Source organism: Nothoprocta perdicaria, unplaced genomic scaffold (genome assembly GCF_003342845.1).
Source record: "Nothoprocta perdicaria isolate Ctin4 unplaced genomic scaffold, notPer1 scaffold_67, whole genome shotgun sequence".
NCBI classification, from domain to species: Eukaryota; Metazoa; Chordata; class Aves; order Tinamiformes; family Tinamidae; genus Nothoprocta; species Nothoprocta perdicaria.
In genome coordinates this window covers 625443-648016 of record NW_020455943.1, presented here as the reverse complement: position 1 = coordinate 648016, position 22574 = coordinate 625443, and the positions used below count along the sequence as shown (strand labels likewise).

At 37.7% G+C, this 22574-nt stretch overlaps 1 protein-coding gene across 1 annotated transcript in view; it reads right to left on the bottom strand.

The window, feature by feature from the left end:
- Positions 1-3696: 3696 nt before the first annotated feature.
- LRIG3 (leucine rich repeats and immunoglobulin like domains 3) overlaps positions 3697-22574 on the bottom strand; it is a gene marked incomplete at its 5' end in the record, with an annotated part of 43247 nt that continues 24369 nt past the window's right edge. Inside the window, 16 exons of the mRNA XM_026050282.1 lie at positions 3697-4583; positions 7964-8239; positions 8327-8470; positions 9538-9696; positions 9927-10379; positions 11011-11292; positions 11837-12157; positions 14778-14941; positions 16543-16614; positions 16976-17047; positions 17801-17881; positions 19231-19374; positions 19802-19945; positions 20253-20396; positions 21259-21402; positions 22017-22151. Of these exons, the coding sequence (XP_025906067.1) occupies positions 4339-4583; positions 7964-8239; positions 8327-8470; positions 9538-9696; positions 9927-10379; positions 11011-11292; positions 11837-12157; positions 14778-14941; positions 16543-16614; positions 16976-17047; positions 17801-17881; positions 19231-19374; positions 19802-19945; positions 20253-20396; positions 21259-21402; positions 22017-22151 (2980 nt within the window). The remainder of the gene's footprint in view (positions 4584-7963; positions 8240-8326; positions 8471-9537; positions 9697-9926; positions 10380-11010; positions 11293-11836; positions 12158-14777; positions 14942-16542; positions 16615-16975; positions 17048-17800; positions 17882-19230; positions 19375-19801; positions 19946-20252; positions 20397-21258; positions 21403-22016; positions 22152-22574) is intronic.

Here is a 22574-nt window from a genome sequence, read left to right as displayed (position 1 = left end):
CATGGCAATCTTAAGTAACATCAACACTTTATGATACAGCAGACCCCATGGACCACATGACTCTGGGAAAATATGCATCATACTAACAATATTTAGTCTGAACACAAATATGGAATAACAAATGGGTCTTGTTTCTTGTCTACTAGAAAAGGATATTTTGGATGCAATAAAACATAACTCTTGAGATGACAGGTTCTTTGGCACATAGCTGCTTTGACATTTTAGAGCACAGAGAATGAGTGGAATTAAAATACACAAAGCGTATAGTGGAATCCATGGGAATACATATAATATTTTATAGATATTATATATGCTGCCTGCTCAATTACGCATTTACTGCTGTTCATACAGCAAACTCCAAAAGCTATGTTGAGCCTGATGCTTCCCCTCTTCTCCTCCCAGTGCCTGACCACTGCTGATGCCTGGTGCCTTTAACCTTTAGCCATGTTGTGCTCTATACACTGAACACATCTCTCCTAGCCTGCAAAGGCAAGCAAAGAAAATGGAAATGGAGCATGATGGGCAACCAAAAAAGTGTCATTAAAGAGCAGGGGACAAGCCTGTGATACAGGGAGAAAAAGCAGTGTGGGGAATGGGAGGTCTCCCATGTCCTTCAGTGAGGGATAGGATGTGACAAGTGCTGAGTCAGTGGAAATACTGAATTCTAATGCTTAGGACAACAACCACGATAAGCCCATTTAGCCACACATAAGTGAATAAGTGAATAATGATACTGAGCGTTATTCCCAGATGTAAAACTTTCCTAAAATACCATAAAGAAAGGTATTTGGTAAGTGCCTCGTGTGAGTAAAGCCACATGCACGAGACTTGCACCTTTATATATGCATTTTTCCTCTTTTCCCTAAAGAGGCAGAGATCCTCCGCTCTCTTCTTCTTTTTGCATAAAAGACAGAATTTGATGGAGCTGCTAAATAAAACCATATCAAGCAGGTCAGACAGCTCCGCCATAACATGAGAAATACATTTAGAACAAAAAATAAGGGAGAAGATGTCACAAATCAAGACAAGATTTTGCAACGTGTCATGTCCATACCATGTCCCCCCCTTTGCAAACAGCAATTTCCGTTTCTGCCCATCCTTGCCCTTGATAACACAGCTCCCAGGTACATCCCTGGCATAGGGTTGGCAGAACTCAAGTATCTGCAGTGTAAATCTTCACAGATGTTTACTGGATTTTGAACATTAAGCCTCAGTTTTTAACTTATTTAAAATAGCTGGGAAAAAAAGCCCTGACTGAATATTCAAGAAATTTCTGACAGGAATAAAAACATTTGAGGACACTATGGAGCCCTCAGCTGAGCAAGAAGAAATCTGTTGGAGAAGTAGCTTGGGCCTGTGTTCCTGACACCGTGGCACAAAATACGGTAGAGTTTCAAACCTTATGGCTTTAAATGCTCCAGACAGTAGCAGTAACACACAATCTTCAGTCTCAAAACTACGCAGGTAACCCCCAGAGTCACTTGGACAGAGCATCTACCTTTTTTTCAGTCAGGAAATGCCTGTTTCAGAGCGCTTCTGGCAAGTAGGTAACTCCACAGAGCATTAAAATGACTATTCCGTGCTTGCAGAAACCGCACACCTCACTGTTTGTAGGAATTTAGCTGGTAGAGCACGCAATGTATTAAGAGAATACGGCTTTTAAATAACATTTTACAAGCAGTAAGTTAGCCCATGACATGGTTCCAGTTGCTGCCAGCCATAAAGTGGCAAATTGTTCGGTCATTCTGCAACACTGATATTTCACTCCAAGCATCTTTTAAGATGGAGCAGATTTATTATTAGCTGCAATTTATCACATCAACTTGAGGCTTTAGCTTTCTGCCATATAAATGGCCAAACATGATTTTTTTCTTTTTCTTTTTTTTTTTAGAAAAGAATACTCATGAGCACTCATTTCCATTTCTGGGGTATAAGGGGCAGTAAATAAAATTATATCTACTTGTATTTTTAGGATACTGTTTGAAAATTAATGGGAAGGATCTGAAATACAGTCATTGACCCTGAAATCCTTTCGGTGCAAGGATTAGAGGGAGACTGGGCTCTGCGTACTCTCGAAAACTCAGTCCAAAAACATTTAAGGCGGGGGAAAGATGAAAGGGGAAGAAAAAAGCGATACTGTTTCGACTACCAACCCTCTCCTCCTTCCTTCACTATATAGAAGACAAATTAAAAGTTTGCTTTTTTCTTGATAACCCTTTAACATGGATGGTAAGCTCAAATATTAATCTTAGAACGCAAAATGTTCCTGTTTTTAACTCTCCTCTTTTTTAGGTATGTGAAAAAGCACTGTTTAGTTAGAAATGTAAGGTATCATGCCCCTCGCTTTGTTCTCACCCCTCAAAAATGGGGTCAGGAGAGGAAAAAAGAGATAAATTACCTTGATTTATTAAGAAAAATCAACTTTAAGATTTTTTCCCTTATTGACTTAAAGCTTTGGGCTTAGCTCAAGGGAAAAAAAAAAAAAAAAAAACTCTTTTCAAAATGCACCTAATTATAATGAAGTACCCATATCAATGTCTGTCACCACATCACCACATCTGGCAGCAATGAAGACAAATTAACAATAAGAGTCAGAAAATCTGGCAATATGATAAACTAAAGCAGACAAAACACATTCTCTGCACTTAGACCACCAGTGACTAAGGATGGATTAACTTCCTGTCTCTAATACTAGCGCCTAAATTGAAGGGAAATTTTCACAGCAATCTGGGTACCAGGTTTCTAGCTACAAACAACAGAAAGCCCTGAGCTCAGCTGCACTCTGCAGCAAAACCCTTGCTCTAGCTTTAGCCATGATGTCTGTGATGGCCTATTCTGACAGCTGCTTCTAATTTAGTTTAAAAGAAGAGATTTAGCAACTATGTAGGTTTGCACCTTCAAAGTATACAGATATAAAAAGCTGATGTCCTGTAATATTAACCATTTTGGAGTCACACTGTTTTAATGCAGTGATGACAACGGTATTCACAGCTTTTTAAGACATTATGCAGCTGTAGATAGAAAAACAGAACAGAGTGTTTTCACTTAGTTTTAATTACTATCTTACAGCAAGCAATCCTCTATGATTTTTTTATAGTCAAAGGCACTGAGTTCACTAGTGCAATTTAACCCAGCAAGAATTTATAATTGCTCAATTTGACAGAGTAACTGAATAAAGCACAGATCTCATTTATCTATAAACAGAAAAGGGCAGCTGAATAAAGAACAGAAGCAGAAGCTAAACCAAAGAAAATATTATCTTGTACTTTGAATACCTTATGTTGTGCGTGGAAGTGGCTGCAGAAAGTGGAAAGAGGCAGAAAGGGTATGGGAAATCAAAAATTTGGACATGCATTGAATATTTGGCAAACGCTTAACACTAAGCCACTTAAAAAAAGAGTGATGGCACCAGGCAAACATCCAGTGACTTTTTTTTTCCCCCTCTCTCCTTTTACTAAATAGCTTGCTATGTATTTGTGGATGTACTGTGCATATCCCCCACCAGATGCGTGCGCTCTGTTTGCACGCATGTATGGACAGACAGCTGGTGCTTCAGCCCTGTGCGCATGCAAATGCACAACATGTGCCTACGCAGCTGACAGTGGGAATCCAGAAAGTGGAGGATTTGTATATTTTTTGGCACAAATACCATCAACCCACCTTGCCAGCCACCTGTACTTGTGGCAGGAGCACACCCACCTGTAGAAGCTGAACATATTTAACACAGTAAATCCAGAGACGCAAGTTTTAGACAAATAAAGAGGTAAACAGGCAACAGAAGGCAGCTTAAATATGCAATGCACATTTTCTGTAGCTACAAATATAAAATTCACACTCTGCATTCTCCATACACTAGTGTGGTACTAAGACCACATGGCAGCATATTTTATTAAAAGTAATGTGCAAATAAGATGCATGATACCTGCAAACAGCATGGAGTTTCCATTTGTAAAAGGTACAAGTAACAGTACAAAATCAGAATGCCTACTACTCATTTCAATAAAATGAAGTCTGACATAGAAATACATATGTGAAATACATATGCTGTATTATTTACACCATTAATTTACAAAAGATATTTGCATAAACAAAGCCATAAAATAATTAGAAATATAGTATTTTTAAAAGGCATGTCTTCCCAGTATAAAAATTAGAACATTTTGGCAATTCTTGTTTATTTGAATAAAAATGCATTATTTGTTCTGAATTCATAGCATTGTGTCACTTCTCTCTTCCCTTCTTCCTTTCCTTTTTCCCTTTTTAAATAAAATTCCACACTGAGGTAGTATGTCAAAATATTTCTTTGGTTCCAGAAATCAATGGCAAGTCCAAAAGGAGCTATGTATCCGAATCACAAGATTGGAAAGTAGAAGTCCTAAAGTTTTCCAAGGACCGTTTGTAAGTATAAATGCTATTTTCTCCTCTAGAAAGTGTCCTTTCTCTCTCATCTTCATCTGCCTCTGAGTCCAAGTCCAGCGAGGCACGAGGATTACTATGGGACGCTTTTGGTTGGCAACTTGCTGGCTGTCTACAGCTCGAAAGAGAGTCCAGCTGAGGCCTCCATAAAGGCTTTCCAAATGTCCCTGAAAGAGAGTAAATATGTAAAATACTGTTTATATAAATAAATATAAGCACAGCAGTACCGGTGCTAGCAGCTTTGTGTCTTGCTAACGGCTGAGCATAAGGCAGAGCGCAAGCCAAGGACAGACGCGAGCAAAAAAACTAACAAACGAAAAACAAGCAAAAACAGATCAGAAAAAAAACAAATAAACAAACAAAAAATCACTAAAAGGATTTTTTTTTATTCATTATTATTCTTCCCCGCACCCAAGCAAAAGAAAAAACAGCCATGTGATCACAAGTCAAATGCAAAATTCTGCCTGCTGAGACATTACAAGCATTTCCAAAGCAAATGAATCGATTGATAGCTATTCTTGAACAACACAATTTCATTATCTTTGTTTATATGACTATTCCCACATTCCCACACCCATTTTTTTGGGTGGGGAGGGGAAAAGGAAGAGGAGAAACACTGATCAGACTGAAAACACATCACAACATGTTCTAATGCAAAGTCAAAGCATTCCTCGTGTCCTATTCTTGAATAAAAGAACGATACAAATAATCTGCATGCAGCTGGGGCGGATGGGGAAGATCATGTAACATTATGTAACACCCCTCCATCGTACAATCTAAATGCTGAGAAAGTCTTTCTTTCTTTCTTTCTTTATGGCTAGCAGCTCACACAAATAAAGGCCCTGCCAGCCAAATTCTCCCTTCATCCACACCTGCGTATCTCTTTTCCCACAACTGGCTAGAACAGACATGGCCCAAAAAGAATTTGGCATTTCAGCTGAATCTTTATTAATAATTATCTGAATACACTAGCCTCCCCCCCCAAATTAGCATTTCTTTTGCTCTTTACCATTGGGAAGGCTTAGCATCAACATCTCAACCTGAGGGCTCTTCTCTTCTTTCACTAGGAAAGACAGAATTGTTGCAAAGCGAGGGAGCTGTAAATGATACTTAAAAGACCTGTTCTCTGAGAAGATGCCATAGACTGACCCTGATTCATTCTTTACAAGCAACTTTGCACTACAGCCATTAAGAATTTTGTTTCCAAAGTCATACCTTTAGCAGGTATATTTGCTAGATTTTTTTTCTAGAAATAAAGAAATATGCAGTAGAAATACCACATACTTGCTAGAAACAAAGGTTTAAAGCAAAGCTGTAATTTGAGAAGTTACTAAAAATGCATTTGGATGAGGTCCATATCTGCATTACTGCTCTGCTGAGCAATTTTGCTTCTAACACAACATGAAAGGATGTACCTCACACTATGAGAGCTGCAAATGAATCCCAGCTTCTTAAGGCAAAAAAAAATAATGAAAAAAAAATCCAAGCTGTGAACTCTTTGGCTTGTGCACCAACAGTTATGTTAATGATAACTGTTTTTGTTTGTTGCAGCTGTAGGGGGCAAAAATGGGGCCAAATTTGAAGGTAACGCTGCGGATGTTACTCCCACAAATAAGGAGGAGAAATATATCAAGTTTTCTCCCACACCTCAAAATCTCACCATAGGTTCTTTGAATGAAGGGGGCTAGTGATTATGAAGTGCTCAAGACTATGAAGATGTAATGTGGGTGGATGGTATTTGCAAAGAAGCAGCTCTGCAAAGGTCTTTAGGTCTGCAGGGAGTACGAGCCAACGTGGGGGCCAGGGCTGGATTAGCTCCTCACACGGGAGAACCTTCCGCAGGGGGCGGCTGCTGGAGCCCCATCCGCCCCATCCCTGTCCCAGCCCGGCTATCCGGGAAGGGAGCCAGGAGGCCGTGTGCAGTCTCAGGGCCTCTGCCAGATGTCATGGCATCTGCAAGGTTTTATGGTCTGAACATCTGGCTTTTGAAGGGGGAAAAAGACTTCAGAGCTTCCACCTCCCTCCCCACGCCCAGAGAACAAAGGGGCCAGTGATGCAGATTCCCACCGGTTCGCACGCAGGAGCAGGCAAAGCACGGCCTCCAACAACTCTGTTGACACACGAGCCAGGAAAGAACCCACGGTATCAGGCTCGCTTTTGGCACTCGGGTATCATGGGGATGAAAGCAGCATGTGTGTTTATATGCATTTTAAACAAACCAGCCCAACCAACCCCCCAAATTCAGGGAACTTCAAAGTTACAGCAACACTTTTCCCTTCTCTGCTCCCCCCTGCACGCCTCCTCCTGCTACTTGAGTTAAAATTGTAAACCCAGTTAACTCTTTTGTCATTCACACCTTGGAAAAAGAAGGGAAAGGATGACTAGGCAGGGTCCTTATTTACTTATTTATTTATTTATTTGTTGGCCTCCCCCACAGTGCTTCACTGCGAAACGTAAATAGCTCTGGCTCGCAGTATTGCAATATATACTCACACACAGAGAGTCAGTGTGTGAGTCACTCCTGCCCCCAGTTGTCCTCAGCATCTTACACATCTTTTGCCCATTAGCTAAAAATATCTGCTAGGCCTGAAGTTTGTGAAGATGCATTCAAGTAAGGAAAACCAGAAGTATCCTATCATTTATGGGTATCTGCCAGCTAACTTTAGACAAAAGTCACGCCACTGAAGACAGGTGTGCAGAAAGAATTTTAAGTGTGACTTTTGTTGCTTTTTCTGTTTTGTTTTTAGCTAAGCTACTAAGATCTCTTGGTAATCTAGAAATGTGCTTATTCTGTAGCTTTACTGCAATTACTTTTCCTGAACTTCAAACATTTGGGACATTCTATCTAATGCTGCTTAGAATCTAGATTATCTAGGCAGGAGCAGAACAGAACCAACAGTTAGACTTGGAAGAGAGCTACTCACAGAACTGCCGTGTTTGATGTGGGAACTCAGACGTATGGCAGTTCTGTCTGAGCACACTCCAAACTGTCCTCTTTACAGATCAAGAAAGAGCCATTTCCCAACCAGCATACCCTGGTGCAATCTCAAATTCTCAGCATCTACCTATCCTTCTATGTGTGGCAGCAGAGAGCCTGCACATCCAGTTCTGCATCCCTGACTATGCTGTGCATGCCTTAAAAAATAGACACTGCAGTAACATAAACTTGTTCCGCAGTGACTAGAGCTCAGTCTACTCTAGGGAAAAGAAAACAAAACAAAGAAACAAGAGCATGTGCAAAACATCAAGAAAACTCCCAAACTGTCTACCCCCAGCTACTTCCTGTACATCTACCTTTCTTGAAAGTAACTATAATTCACATGTTGAATTATCTTACATTCAATTAAACATGCAGATGGAGACCCACACAAAATTGAACAAAATTATATTTTTCACAGTGCTAGCTACATGAATATCAAAGCACCACTACAGAATTACTTGTTCTAGGAGGGAGGAAAGAAAAAACTGTGAAATCGATTGTGAACAGTATCGCAAGGAACAACAGACAATACTGACAGCTTGAATAAAAACAATAAGTAGAACATACCCATGAAAGTGCTGTTACTGATAACAGATGAGGGTTCCAAACTCCTATTTAAATCAAAGGTGTCTGAATTCAGACTTAGGCTTTTTAGTCCAGCTCCTTCATTTTGAGTATAAATGGAGTTGGTGGGTTTGCTAGTTGTTGCCTGAGTCCCAGCAATGCCAATGTTTTGATCAAAGGGATCCTCCAGTTGAGGGGAGTACTGACAGCATTCTCTTTTCTTTAAACATCCAGGCTCATAAGGGTCCAGGCATGCCATTCTCTGGTCAGGGCTGCAACCTAAAGAAAGAAATAAATTACCTTTATATAGATTTACCATAATACCAGATGAAAGTAGAACCGACCCTTTTCTTTCTTTCAACTTACTTGTGCTGTATGTTTCAAAAGCCTCAGAACCATACGCATTTCCTTTCAGATACAGCGTCCCTGAGGTCCCCAGGTAGTGGCACAGGAATGGTTCTGCAACACCCTCCAAGTCTGTTTCACTGCCGTTATCTAGATGGCAAATGCCTTAAAAATAAAATTGACATGTAAGCATACACTTGTTTCTTAAGCTTTAACTGATTATTTTCCTGAGTTTGTTCATTTTAGAATCTCATCTATGCATCTACTACATTTCACAGAAAAGTTACACCTTCCTTAAGTTTAACCTAACTTTCTAGTGAGAAGTGTTCAGTTCATCAGTTTGACAGAGAATATGCTGGACTTTGCCATGCAGTCCTTAGATAATGAAACACACCTGCCTACAGGAACCAGGGCCAAAGACTTTCTTCCCCTCGGGCAGTGGAAGCCAGGGTCATGCTGTGTCACCTTGGGTGCTTTCAGAGCACAGTCGAAGTGAGAAAGCTCTGGATGGGGGGGTCTGAAGGCATCACTTGCTGCTGAACAACTCAGCGTCACCGCTGCCTTTCAGCTCAGTGGTTCCTGAGGGCTACGGACATGCTCTGCGGGGAGGCAGCTCCTCCCACTACCCAACAACTGCAGAGCTTTCCCTCCACTGCTCCGGCCCCATCTGCCCCAACCACTGCTCCTGACTGCATCTCCACCTCCAGCTGCTTCCCAACAAAGCGCCTTTACTTCCCTAACCCAGGTATGAGCTAGATTCTCGAGAGCTGGATGCATACGTGTTAAATATTGCAGTTTTTAACCTGCTGTTTCTCTAAGTCCTTCACTGACCCCAAATTCTTTCCCCTAAAGGGAAGTTTAACTAGCTGTCTTACACTACAACCTAAGTATTACCACTCATCTCTACATTCCATTACAAGCACCCTTCCCAAGCTAAAATTGAGGAAGACATGCTGCTATAATTCCTTGTGGATATTCCTGCTTTGGAAAAGCATTAATCAGTTTAACCCTCTAGACTAGAGAAATGTAAAGATTCAAGCAAAGCCATAGTGTTATTTGTACAAACAGAACCAAGTTTGTTATGAGCTTGTTGATACAATCACATGCATTAACTTTCTCTTAAACATCAGTGAAGCTGCTTCAGTGGTGTTACTTCCACTAATTAGGAAGACATTAGATAAGATGCAGATACTCAGGTAACATGGAAAATGTGCTTAATATTTTACACCTACCATTACTGTCCCTCTGCTGTAAGAAATATCCTCCCATGGAAGACGTGAGGAACTGATGATGACTGCCATTTTCAGATGAACCATACCCATCCTGCCTTTCAGCCAGCGTCCCCTGGGATGACAGGTAACTTGGAATGTCAGCAGGCAAATTTGTTTCATCTGTGGTGAAGCAAAATATGCACAAAATGCATCAATATATTTCAGGATTTGTAGGACCATTCTTAAATTTGCCTGCAAGTGTTGAGGTTAAGAGGAAGTTTTGTCTTCTAAGTCAGAAACAAAACACATGAATGCTCCTATAAGAAATTGACTGCAGATTAACCACAAACACACTTTTCTTCTTTTTTTTTTTTTTTTGCCTATCCAGTGAAACCCTTCATTTTACACACCTGTATTTGTGATGCTGCAATCTTCATTTCTTCTTCTGGTGTGGTAGATGATGACCACCCACACCAAGGAAGTGCCCACCACGCAGCAAACCACAGCTATGATCACAATGCCGACCGTGGCCCAGCCATCATCATCAAGGGCCTGGGCAATGTTTTGGGGAGAATCACAGGTGGGAGTGGGAATTACATTAAGACGGATGTTGCCTCGCTCGGTCCCAACTGTGTTAGACATTTCACACGTGTACTTCCCAGCATCGTCGACATCCGTATCCACAATAATCAGCAGCTGATTGCCAGCAGCAAAGAAATGTCTCTCCGTTACCACGAGAGGGCTGTCATCCTTGGTCCAGTTCAGTCGGGGGGGAGGGCTGCCGCCAGCAATGCACTGCAAGACCGCGGTTTCACCTTTTGTTACAGTTCGATCCAACAAAGGTCGCAAAAATGACGGCGTTTCTGCAAAGAGAGCGTAAGCTTTATGCTCTTCATGACCTTGCAGGAATGGGAACATGTCCCTTCAGAGCTAAACAGGAAAAACTAAATTAAATGCATCAGTAAGGCCTAATGAAGCTTACAGTAATTCTCTCAGGGAAAATGCATTTGAGGAGTTTGAACTGAAAGCCTGCAGTTTACTTGTCAATCGATCAACACAGATGCTTGCTTTCTTTTCAGAAGTAAAAACGCCAAATCACACATGATCAAGAATGCAAAGAATTAGGTTAGGAAGAGTGACAAAATGACAGGAAACAAAAGTTAACTAAATATCCTGACTCTAAACAAAAACAACAGCCCATTTTTCTTTTTTTCTACCTTGCTTCTTTTCTTTTCTACATATTAAATGCTGTTTCAAATATACACTGAGAAATAAAACATAAATAACTTTTATAGTTGTGTATCCTAATAGAGATTGTGTTCTGGAGTATATATTTCTTATCTATTGTCATATATCAATAAATACTATTTCAGAGTATTGTTATTTCTATAGAGCACTTTGAAAACATCTTTAATCTGTACATGATTTTTAAAAGTGCTCAGCAACAGTTATGTTCTTCAAGATTTATGCCATTAATGGTTGACAATTTCTTACCTAAGACTGTCAAAGTTGCATTAGCCGAAATGCTTCCAGCAGTGTTTTGAGCTGTGCAGCTATAAACCCCTGTGTCCTCAATTTTCACATCAACAATGAAGAACACATCATCTTCGGGCATGACGTGCATGCGCCTCTTGCGTGCGGCAGGAAAATCCGTCCCTCCGTCCTTCTGCCAAGCGATCTGCGGGACAGGGTGCCCCACAGCAGCACACTCCAAACGGGCCATTGCCCCAGCACGAATGGTCAAGTCCATGGGGATCTTTGTAAAGGACGGCAGCACTGAAGAAAAGGGAGCAATAGTGGAGTGAACAATGAATGATAAATGGAACACACTTTTCCTCTTTTGCACAGCACATTATTCATTTTAGTATCTTGCCTGTTCCTATAAATCTCAGAAAAACTCACAACCTAAATTTATCAGTGGACAACCAACAGAAAGGGAGTTGTCAAGTATGTGAGACTACCTGGATTAAAATCTGATCTTTCCATAGTACCTTGATATAGACTACATGTATGTATCTCCTGTAAAGAAGGAAAAAGATGAACATTTTCTCATCATGTTACATAGGCTTTTTCAGATTTACTTTAAATAGGGTTTGTTATTTTATTCCTATACTATGATCTTAAAGTGTTCAGCACAATGGAAATAGATTAGAAAATGAATAGTGGTCGTGGAACCAAAAACACCTTAAGAAATCATCTCAGGGTATTAAGGGACCTTCTAAAAGACAAAAATGAATAGAATTAAAATAAAATACATACACATATCTAGATTAAAATGATTCTTCCTTTGAGATTCACAAACAAAAAGCAACATACTTACTGTTGACTGTAAGCTTGGCTTTGACAGAGTAGGATGAACCAAAGTGATTGGAAATAACACACTGGTATTTCCCTTCATTGCTGAACTCAACATTGCGTAGCCGGAGGATGGTGGTGTATTCCATCACTTCTCCTCCCTGGGCCCGGAGGTGGGCGTAATTCTCCATTTCAGCATCATGCAGTAATTCGTTGTCTTTCTTCCATGCAAAAGTCATTGGAGAATCACTGCTGCTGGCTGCTGAACACACAAAACTCAGGTTGGAGCCTTTGATTGCTGACTGTGTTTCTGGCTGGACAGTGATCTGTGGCTTAGGAAAATCATCTGCAGAGAAAGAAGAGAAAAAATTGTAAGACTGAGGAAAAGAAAATATATGTAAGCTCCGAGTACTCTTTTTTAGAAACAGTTTGTAAGCCTTGTTTTATAGATTTGAGAGAAGAGTCAGACAAGTGTACATAAAGTGGATATATGATACTTTCATTTTAAATTTCATTAGCTTTGGGACATTTAAAGATGCCATATTTATGTGTTTATTGAGCAAAGTTGTCTCTCATTGAACAGAAAGCAAATTTAGAAGCAGAGTGGGTGTACGGTTTGATCAACAGCAGCACTAAAGAGGAGAGAACTCCCCCCTGACACCCATAAGAGCTATGTTGAATGTCAGTCATGCAGCCTACCCTTCACCTTTACTACACCTCAGGTTGATAGGACTTTTTCTTTATTGAAAGCACAGCTCTTCTGCAGAAAAGAGCAAGGTAAAGCCTAGGGTTTTTCCTAAACCCATAAAAAAGTCAAGTGCAAAAGTCATTGCTCCAGTGATCTGTGGCTTTTTGATCTATCTTACAAATGCAGCAGTGCTGAAAATGCAAGAATTTCAAGACATTATACTCTGGAGAGGTCTTTGCTATTGAAAAACTACTATAGAAGTGTCATTTTGTCAGCTTCCAGAATTAACTGTCTTTTGACCCTGGTTAGTCTTCCTGCTTTGTACCTGTGTTAAGCCCTCCAAAACAAATTATACTACTTGCACAACAAGTTGACAGTTAAACAAACTAAAACATATCAAAATTACTCCAGTAAAAAAAGAGTGCCGAACAGTAAAATATTTTAAGATGTAGTTTTTCCTGAGGTAGAACAAAAGGATCACTTAAACAACTTTAATGTTACAGAATATTTCAGGATAAAACTGGCAATGTCTTTTTTTCCAGAAGAGAACAAAGTGTGTGTGTGTGTGTGTGTGTGTGTGTGTGTTTGTACAAACATTTATTACACAGATATACATGCCTATGCATCACAAGCACGCATATACACACACACACTTTCTCATTCTCTTTTGAGGAATACATTTCTCATTCTGCAGAAGACGCCTGACAGCTGTATAACAACAAACCAGCGATCCATCACTTAAATAGTACTGCATTTAGTATCACTGTTCTAAATTTAACTAATTAAGACAGGTCACAAAAGCATCTATTTATTATTTCCACAGAGTTATCTTTGGTATGGACATGTCTCAGCATTTGTTTCAGCCTGTTTTAGACAGTTTTAGAAAGCATAAATTATGTGAATTTTCTATACTTTAGCTTCACAGATATGGAAATCTTGCCTAACACATGCTTTGCATTCAGCAGCTGAAAGATCCTCTGTAGCTTAACAAGCAAGATATATGGAAATATATAGGTTAAATCTCCAGCTTTATTTCTTAACACAGTGTATTTATCACGTGTAGGATATAAACTTCATTAGCTATCTAGCAAAGAGTTATTTCCTGCAATGTTCATGTCAGCTTCTTCCTTTCAGCACTACCTATTATGTACCATTCATTATGGACTTGTTATTTAACATTAACGTACTAAAACATTTGTCTGTTAATGGGAGAGAAGACACTTAACATTCATAGACCTTATTTTCAAGTATTCTGTGCCTACCTTGCTATTGAGAAAACGTAAGAGTACAAGCAGCAAAAATTAAGCAATATGGTTTCTTATGGGGGGAAAGTTATTGACACATATGGTTCTTTTCTAAATATAAATTTGGAATTTTCTTTAATAGGAAAAAAATAATATGTACAGAACAAAAATACAGGAAATTAGTCAGATCTTAATTTCCTGAGGTTATCAAATTTCCTACTTAGTCTACAAGAGTACTCACAGCATTTGAATAGCTATGCTGCAAGGGCACTTGCATGTTTGTTCTGTACGTTTAGCCATACTTTAAGCAGTTGATACTGGAAGTTACTACACACAAATGAATGTTACTACACATGCACATGAAGATTTTAGGATGGATGCTATCACTCCAGAGTGATGAGGGACAAAAAACCCACTGTATTATGATTCACTTTCTGGCCTACTGAAATACAAAATATTGGTAGCATAATTGTGAAAATTTTACATTTTAAAATACAGATTAAGTAAAACAGACTATAAGTTATGTGTCCCCAGTGATTTTTAAAGCTAGACAACAAGTACACATAAAGAAGTGACAAAGATGAGGTCAGTATGGCTATTTTACCTTCAAATTTTCTCAGCCTTGGAAGATCTCAACTCTTACGAAGCATGAAAGTAAATTATAAATCAAAACCAAAAAATATCTCAAGTTTGACAACATATGTTTCCTTTATAAATGAGTTATCTAAACAATATCCATTTTTTAGCTTAAAGCATATAAATTTACCACCACAAACTGCTGAGCTTTCTGCACACCATTTTGTGCACCAGGTAAGCAAGCTGTACATGAAATAAGAAGGAAGAAAATGTCACTCCCCATCTGGTATGAAACCATAAGCTTCTACATCCAAGTTTGGGAACAGAAAATTAAATTTTAACAAATTAAATCCTCTGCATTTAGTTAGAGAAACCAAATCATACCAAAGAAAATACCACAAAATCAAACCTTTGGGCAAAATTTGCTCTATGGAATAAGGGGTAGGGGCCATACTCACCACAGACAAACGTGTCTAGGCTGACGGCAAAGATGCTTCTGCCTTTGAGAGGCTGAGGATGGGCACAGCTGGCATTTACAAAGTTCTGAAAGTTGTTCTCTGACACCCACTGTGGTAGCCACTTTAACTGGCAGTCACACAGGAGGCTCGATGTGTTTAAATGCCTAAGAAAAAGAAATTACACATTGAACACTTGCTTGTTGTTGTTGTTCATAATACAGTTCCACAAAGCACAGGTCGTTAAGGAATTCAGTTAGAATTTATTTTGAGGAAAGTATTTAAAAATGGGGGATGGAAAGACAAGCAACAGTTAGTGCTACGGTAACAAGTGAAGAATTAATTATCAGTATACCTAATTCTTGTAAATAACTACATTCATAGAGGGAAAACAAAACATGAAGAAAAAAGGGATATTCTGCAGAACATACGAAATGAGGAGCGGAAGTATAAAGCCTCCACAATTTTAGATTAAAAAGCAGAATCTCCTTAAAAAACACAAACAGATCAAGTAATGAAACTCTTCTCTTCAAAGTTTGCAATATTATCTCTTCTTATATGAAATCAAAAATAATGGATCCAGGGAATATTTTTAAGTCATAAATGAAAATATCAAATAGCACAAGAATCCTCAAAAATTTCTTGCAGAAAAGGGAGAGGGGCTCTATGTTCTTTTCACATCGATGTGAATAAGACCTCCAGATGCCAGTTTGCTCTTTTGCATCTAGATGAAACAGATCATCTTCCACTAAAGTGCTAAGGGGATTCTTGTTATTCTTAGAAGGCAGAGGAACAGAGCTCTTTTAGCTAGCCTGATGCATTATTTGTCATATTATCTTCAGGTAATAGGGCCATTGAATAAAATGACTAGATGGGAATTTATACTAAATACTGGGAAAGTACTTCCTAACACCCCTATACATCTTCATCAGTCCTAATCAATGTCTACTGGGTGTTTCAGAACAGGCACACGAATGACAGCAGCACCTTTTTATTATTCTTTAGCTGGCTGCCAGATTATACAATAGAGCAGATCAGGACAACAGACCTGACTAGGAAAGGCTGTTATGAATATTGGGGAGAAATTAGATATATGCATGAGGAACAATGAACTGTGCTTCAAACACAGTGAACAATAATGATGTTTTCCCTTCAGCAAAACCTATCTCTAGAATCTAACTCATTAATTAACTGGGAAAGAGGGTGAAAGGACAAAACACAACAAAAAAAAAACCACTAAGGGAGTCCATTCTTGCTGGTGACCGCTTCACGACTTCTCTGACAACCTGCCCCTTTGCTACTGTAGGATATGAGGACTCAATTATAAGCACTGACAACCAGGTCTTTATAAAAGAATTACAACTCTGCACTTCACCGGTCCAATAAGCTGCAGCTCAGTTACAGCACTGCTCATATTATAGGACATTACATCAAAGTCTCCTTTATCTATTAAGAATCAGCCAATTTAAAACTGAGGACCCCAGACACCAAATGTAGCAGAAAAAGAACAACCCTTCCCCCATCCTATTTCACTTAAATAAAGTCATCACATGAAAAAAAAGAAGACAGACCATTATTATGTCATTTCAGAGATACTACATTGAGAACTTACCACTCCATCACCTCACTTTTATGAATAACACATACACAGACACACTTACTGTCTATGCATACAAACATATATAAAATACCATGTAAGCATACACAGATACAATAAATATATGGATACATATCATGTCTGAAGTGATATTTTTAGAAAGAAACTTACAATTCTTTTAGTTTCTTCATTTGCAAAAAGGCATTTCCTTGAACTGACATAATTGCATTGTTACTTAGATCTCTATGAGGGGGAAAAAAAAAAAAAAAGAACATTGGAAGATAAAAGAATAATTTGTTAGTGATGCATTTAGGATGAAGATACATAAAATAGTTTGTCTCATTAGTGATATACAAAGGATTCTCTCGTTCAATAAACAATAAACAGTAAGAGAGTATCAAACAGTTTTAGAGCACACAACATATGTAGTACAGTTTAATCACAAAATTCACACTCCACATAGCTCCAAAAAACCATAACCTTGCTAAGAACATTACTCCAGCCAAGGTGTGTTCCACTGAAACAGCCACAAGCAAAGCTTGTTAGTCCTATTTTGTTTCAGTTAGTATCAAAACTGACTTAAATATGAATTTCTACTACTTACAGGTGTTCAAGTGCATCCAGACCAGAAAATGCTTTCTTTGTAATGGATCTAATCCTGTTTCCTTGTAGAATCCTGAAAAATATGTAAATACATAATGCAAAATAGATGCATTAAAATGGGGGCATTTTTGGACCAAGGGAGAAAATGGCAAACAGTTTTGTTTTTGTGTTTATTTCCAAACTGTGACTACTGTTCACCTTTCCTCTTCTACTGTAGCACAGTATCTCAAAAATACTGTGATACATTTACAATCACCTCAGTCAAGATGTTTAATGTGTACAGTTCAGTGATATGGATTATCCCATATACATATATTGCATATATATAAACATAAGCACTTTTTTTTCCACAGATGTGCATTTGAAAATGGTATCTTTTCACTACAATGAATGCACTTTTTCTGCATGCTTCATTTCTGTTTCAAACACTATCCTTGTCATTAGATTTTCATAATATCTGTTAATAAACTTAGCAGCACTATTTATTGTGGGAACCCTCATTCTTTGTAAAACGTTTCCATAAATAAGATTAGTCCCTATATTAATAATATTTAAAATCTGAATATTTCAGATTAGTTTGCCTAGAAAAATATGGAATTTCTTTTATAGAACACGAACACTTTACAAAACAGAATAAAATTTTAAAATGCTCATGGAATATAATAGAATTTTATCATGAACAAAATAGTAACAGAGAAAATGCATCTCTGCTATGTAAAATGTAACACCTCCAGCACTGAGCTTGATCCTTGCAACAGGTGTAAGGTAAATCCAGGACTGAACTCTTCAAGGAATGGCAAGATACAAATCCTGTATCCATACTCACAGCTTTTTAAGCTTATCCAGGCCAGAGAAAGCACCGTTCATATCTTCAATAGTCCATGATATTTCATTGTTTTTCAGATCCCTGTTTAAAGATAGGAAAACAAAAATCAAATCACAAGAGCCATTAAAAAACAAAAACCAAAACAGTTCCTAAAGAACACAGGATATTTAAAATAATTTCTAGAACAGCTTTCTGTAGTATTAATTTAAGAAAGAATTTTTTCCTGATCAGCTATTCCATTTAAATTTTTACTAGGAAAGTTTGACAATCATCTACTGAATACTCTTTCTACTGATACTCTAAAAGATCACAAGTTTAAGAATCCTTAGAAAACATATAAAGAAACTTTCCAAAGATATTCAAAAACAGGAATATCCTAAGAGAGAAAGACAGGACAGAAGGGGATTGATTATAAATACTACAAAACAAAAAGCTTCTGCAAGATTTAATACAAAAACAGAGATTTACTAATCAGGGAAGAATTTTAAAATCCTAGGGCCTCTAAAATCAAAATTATCTGCAAAATACAAACAGATGGGCAACATTAGTGAAAAGAATCAACAGGGTAGGGCTAGAGGAAAAAAAAATCTAGCAGGAAATGTTTAAGACTCAGTTCCCATCTGTGAACTCAGACACTTCACAAGTCTCTGACTTGCTCTCTGGAGGCCTTCATCTCCTTTCTGTATACTTAATGATACTTAATGAATGTAGCATATGACTCTGAACTGCATTTCAGTTAGATGCCCAAGGTGCAAGTATGTGAGCAAAAGCCTAAGGGTAAAATGCTAACATCCTTTTCAAAGCCTGAAAAGAAAAGCAAACATTTCATCCATCTGAGAAACAGACAGGTCAGTGATAACGCAATTGGTAAATGTTAACAAATCTAGCTATTTTCAGATTCATTTCTTTCTTTCTCACCCGTTCTTACAGCACATTTATTTAAAAAAAATAAAACTGTTCAAATGTTTAGAACACTTGGTCAGTTAGGAAAACTGACAACATCTGTAGGAAAACTGACAGCATCTGTAGAAACTCTTAAGTGTTAAAAGTTCTGTCTTCTTTTTCGACCGTAACAGAAAATGTTGATTCAAAGGATGTAACTGCAGTCCAGGTCCCTACAGCTGCAGGTAGCAGTGCTGCCTGCTGCCATCGTAGGGTGGCACGGCCTTCCCATGACAATGATGATACAAAATAATTTTAAAATTATTAAATTCAAACTTAAAATTTATACAAAATGAATAAATAAATAAATTTTACAAAATAAATTTAAAAGAGGAAGTCGTCTTTCTCCCAAATACCCTGGAAAAAGGCTGGACTGAAAACAAAACATATGTTCAACTGGGGAATTTAATAGAAAGTTTTGCAGTTATAAATTTCTATTATAAAAAATGAAAGTGTTAGACCTTAAAAATCAAGTTCTGTCAACTTACAGAGTTTGAAGACTGGAAAGTCCCCGGAAGGCGCAATCAGCAATGTAGTTTACTTTGTTGTTTCCGATGTACAGTCCAACTAGTAGGCTGAGACCAACAAAGCTTGAATCATCTAACCTTGCTAAATGATTGAACGTCAAATCTCTGCAAGTTCAAGAGAAAAAAGGGATTTTAGTGTTTATGCTGCAGTGCTTATGACTCAGTTCAACCTAGGTGAATTTTTTTGGGGAGGAAAAAACTCTTTCCATTACAACTATCACAAAAAAAACCTACCACACAATTTTTGGTCATATAACTTGCACATTATTTCCCATAATTCACAAATTATTGCAGAATGGATTTCTTTCATTTGAAAATGCCTGTGTCAAAGCTTTAATTCAACTGCCACAGCAAAATGAAGTAGACACGGTTGGCTTCAACTTCTTTCAACAAAATCTAACTGTCTTGCACACAAAAAAGTTGTTGTCACCTTGGAAACTTTGTTACGAAAAATTTACAGATCAGTGGTAAGAAGCTCATGCTTTGGCATGTACACTGCTTTCAAAACTGGAATTGAATAAAAGCTACTCACAGCTCACTGAGTTTTTGGCAAAATTCCCAGGCATCAGGACTGATCCTGCTGATGGCATTTTGGCTGAGATGGAGCTGCTGCAGCATCAGCAAGCCATAAAGCCAGCCTTTGGTTACCTCTGTTAAGTTGTTATGGTCCAGCTGCCTACACAAACACAAACACAGACAGACAAAAGACATAAGGTTTGGAAAGTCAATGAACTGCATGCTTTGCCCTTGGTCTACATCTAGTTTAATGCTACGGGCTAGGTATCTGCAGACTCTGTTTACATTTACAGTTGTATGCATGCATTCAGAATGTGTCATTTTGTATTTTCACCTATTAATGCTTGCTGCTTTTCAAACCACTCTGGAACAAGTTAATTCAAAATCAATTTCAAATTTTATCATGCGGTTCTCTTCATTCTGTGCAATTCTATCAAATTGCAGAAGATATGAAAATGTACACTTACAGGACCTCCATGCTGGTTAATCCCCAGAAGGCACCATCCATGAGCCTAGTCACCCCATTTCTCTGCAGCTTTAATGACTTCAGAGCTGGAAGTCCTTGGAAAGTAAGCCCATCTATTTTCTTTATTTTGTTGCGACTCAGCTCCCTGCATCAATAAATTTTACAGTTAAAGCAGGCTAAGTTTACCAGTGTGCCAACAACCTTTCTTCACTCTCTGGAAACAAATCTTATTTAAATAGCTAGAAATAAAACAGCATAAACAACACATAACCGCACAGCACATAAAACAACAGAGACAAGATATAATAAAATTAAAATATTTCACTGTAATACATTATATTTAACCATTCTTCTGCCACTGTATTTTGGTAATGAAGGAAAGTCAGAAAACATTTTTTTTTTGATTTTCAAATTTAAGGAATCTAGAAGATAAGGTTTAGCCTTACAAAGCAAAAGAAGATGTTTACCCAGCAGCAAACCGACTAATTTTGGCTAGTAATTGCAATGAATATTGCAAGAAAGAAAAATTTTCAGTTGTGGATAACAAGCAAAAAGTATTCTATGCTGGGTAACCACTCTCCTTTTTTATCTGGAGTCAAGCGGTCCTCACTCATTCTCTCCTCATACACCGCAACTACTTACAATTGATCTGGTCTCCACAATGTAAATTTCCTTCACTTAGTACTTTCTGAAACATCAACATGCAGGAAAAAAATTTCCTTCACTTAGTACTTTCTGAAACATCAACATGCAGGAAAATTGCAGTTACCCCTTCTCCAGTCTCGCTTTTTTTTTTCGTTTAATAAACAGATGTAATTTTAAAACAAAGACCATTCAAAACCCATCCTTATATGAGACTATTTTTGTTCAGTACAAAGCTGCAGTTAGCAAGGGGTGTAGTAACGTGTTTTCTGTGTCTGTCTCACTGTGCCTCTCACTAAATTAAAGGCTAAAGTTCAAGCTCTGGAAAACCTGCAAACAATTAGTCAATTGTAGTTTGCACTTACAGGTGCTGCAGATGGGAGAGTTTAAACATCTTTTGAGGGATTGCTGAAATTTTGTTCCTGTTCAGTTTCAATACTTGAAGTGTGCTAGACAAATTGTCAAAGCTACCAGGCTCCATGGAGGTTATTCGGTTACTGTTAATGTACCTGTTGAAACAACGTCTAGAAGGTTAAATTTACAGTTATTTAATATTTTTTAATACCAAGTAGCAAAATGCAAAGCTTTTAAGCTATCCCCTGATAATTGGGATTTCTTTTATCACATTAATTAGACAAATTAGTGACAAATCAGCCTATAGTCAAATGGTATTTCAACACCAAAATTTTGCTCTAGTCTGCAGGAGAGTATTACTGAAATTAGAAAGTGTGCTGTCAAAGGTTGGGATGCTGCAACCTCATTACCTTATCTTCACTCAGCATAGTTCTGGCCTTACAACACTATTGAATAAGGATTCCACAAAACTTCACATAAGTCAAGATGGAACCAACCACAGGGAAATTAATCTTTCTCAAAAGGTACATCTATTTGTTTCATTTCAAGATAATGATTTTCGGTTTCTAAGAACTAAAGCATCTCACAACTGATATATTCAAGCTAGCAATTTATGTTATACTCAAGAAGTGAAAATGGGAATATTTAAAAAGAGTATCTAATTAAAAAAAAATCTTAGTCCCTCAACATACAGCTACCAATCTAAGTTTTTTAACAACAAGTCTTTTGAAAATAATATGAAAAAAATATAATGCTAAGCTTTACTTACAGATACTTGAGCTGTAAAGAAGGAAATGATGACATTTTTAGCTCTGATATGTTATTGTTGCTTAGGTCCAAAGTTTCTAGATTCTGAAATGGTTTCAGATGTTCAGATAAGATGTTGAAAATCTTGTTGCTGGTTCTGAAATTTAAGGAAAATATTTACAAGACTGTTGTCTCCAAAGTAAAAGAGTTAATTACATGTCACTCTGACACAGGTTATTTCTTAATTCCCTTACCTGAAAATATGTTTTTTGCTAAAAACACAATACTGTTTATCTCTAAGCAATGTATTTCTAGCCATTCCAAATTGCAAATCTGAATTCTGTAAGTAGAAGCGTGTATCAGCAATTCTTTATAATATTCTCAGCAGACACAAAGAAACAATTGCATTATAAACCAGTTACTGTAATTCACAGCTTTTAAAAGTCAAAACTCTATGATCATTGTTTCTGAACTGTAGATTATTACACTTATATTATTATTGTTTTAATGTGAATATAATTATTACATTAATATTTATAAGTATGTCACAGTATTGCAATAAAAGCAGATTTTTTTTCCA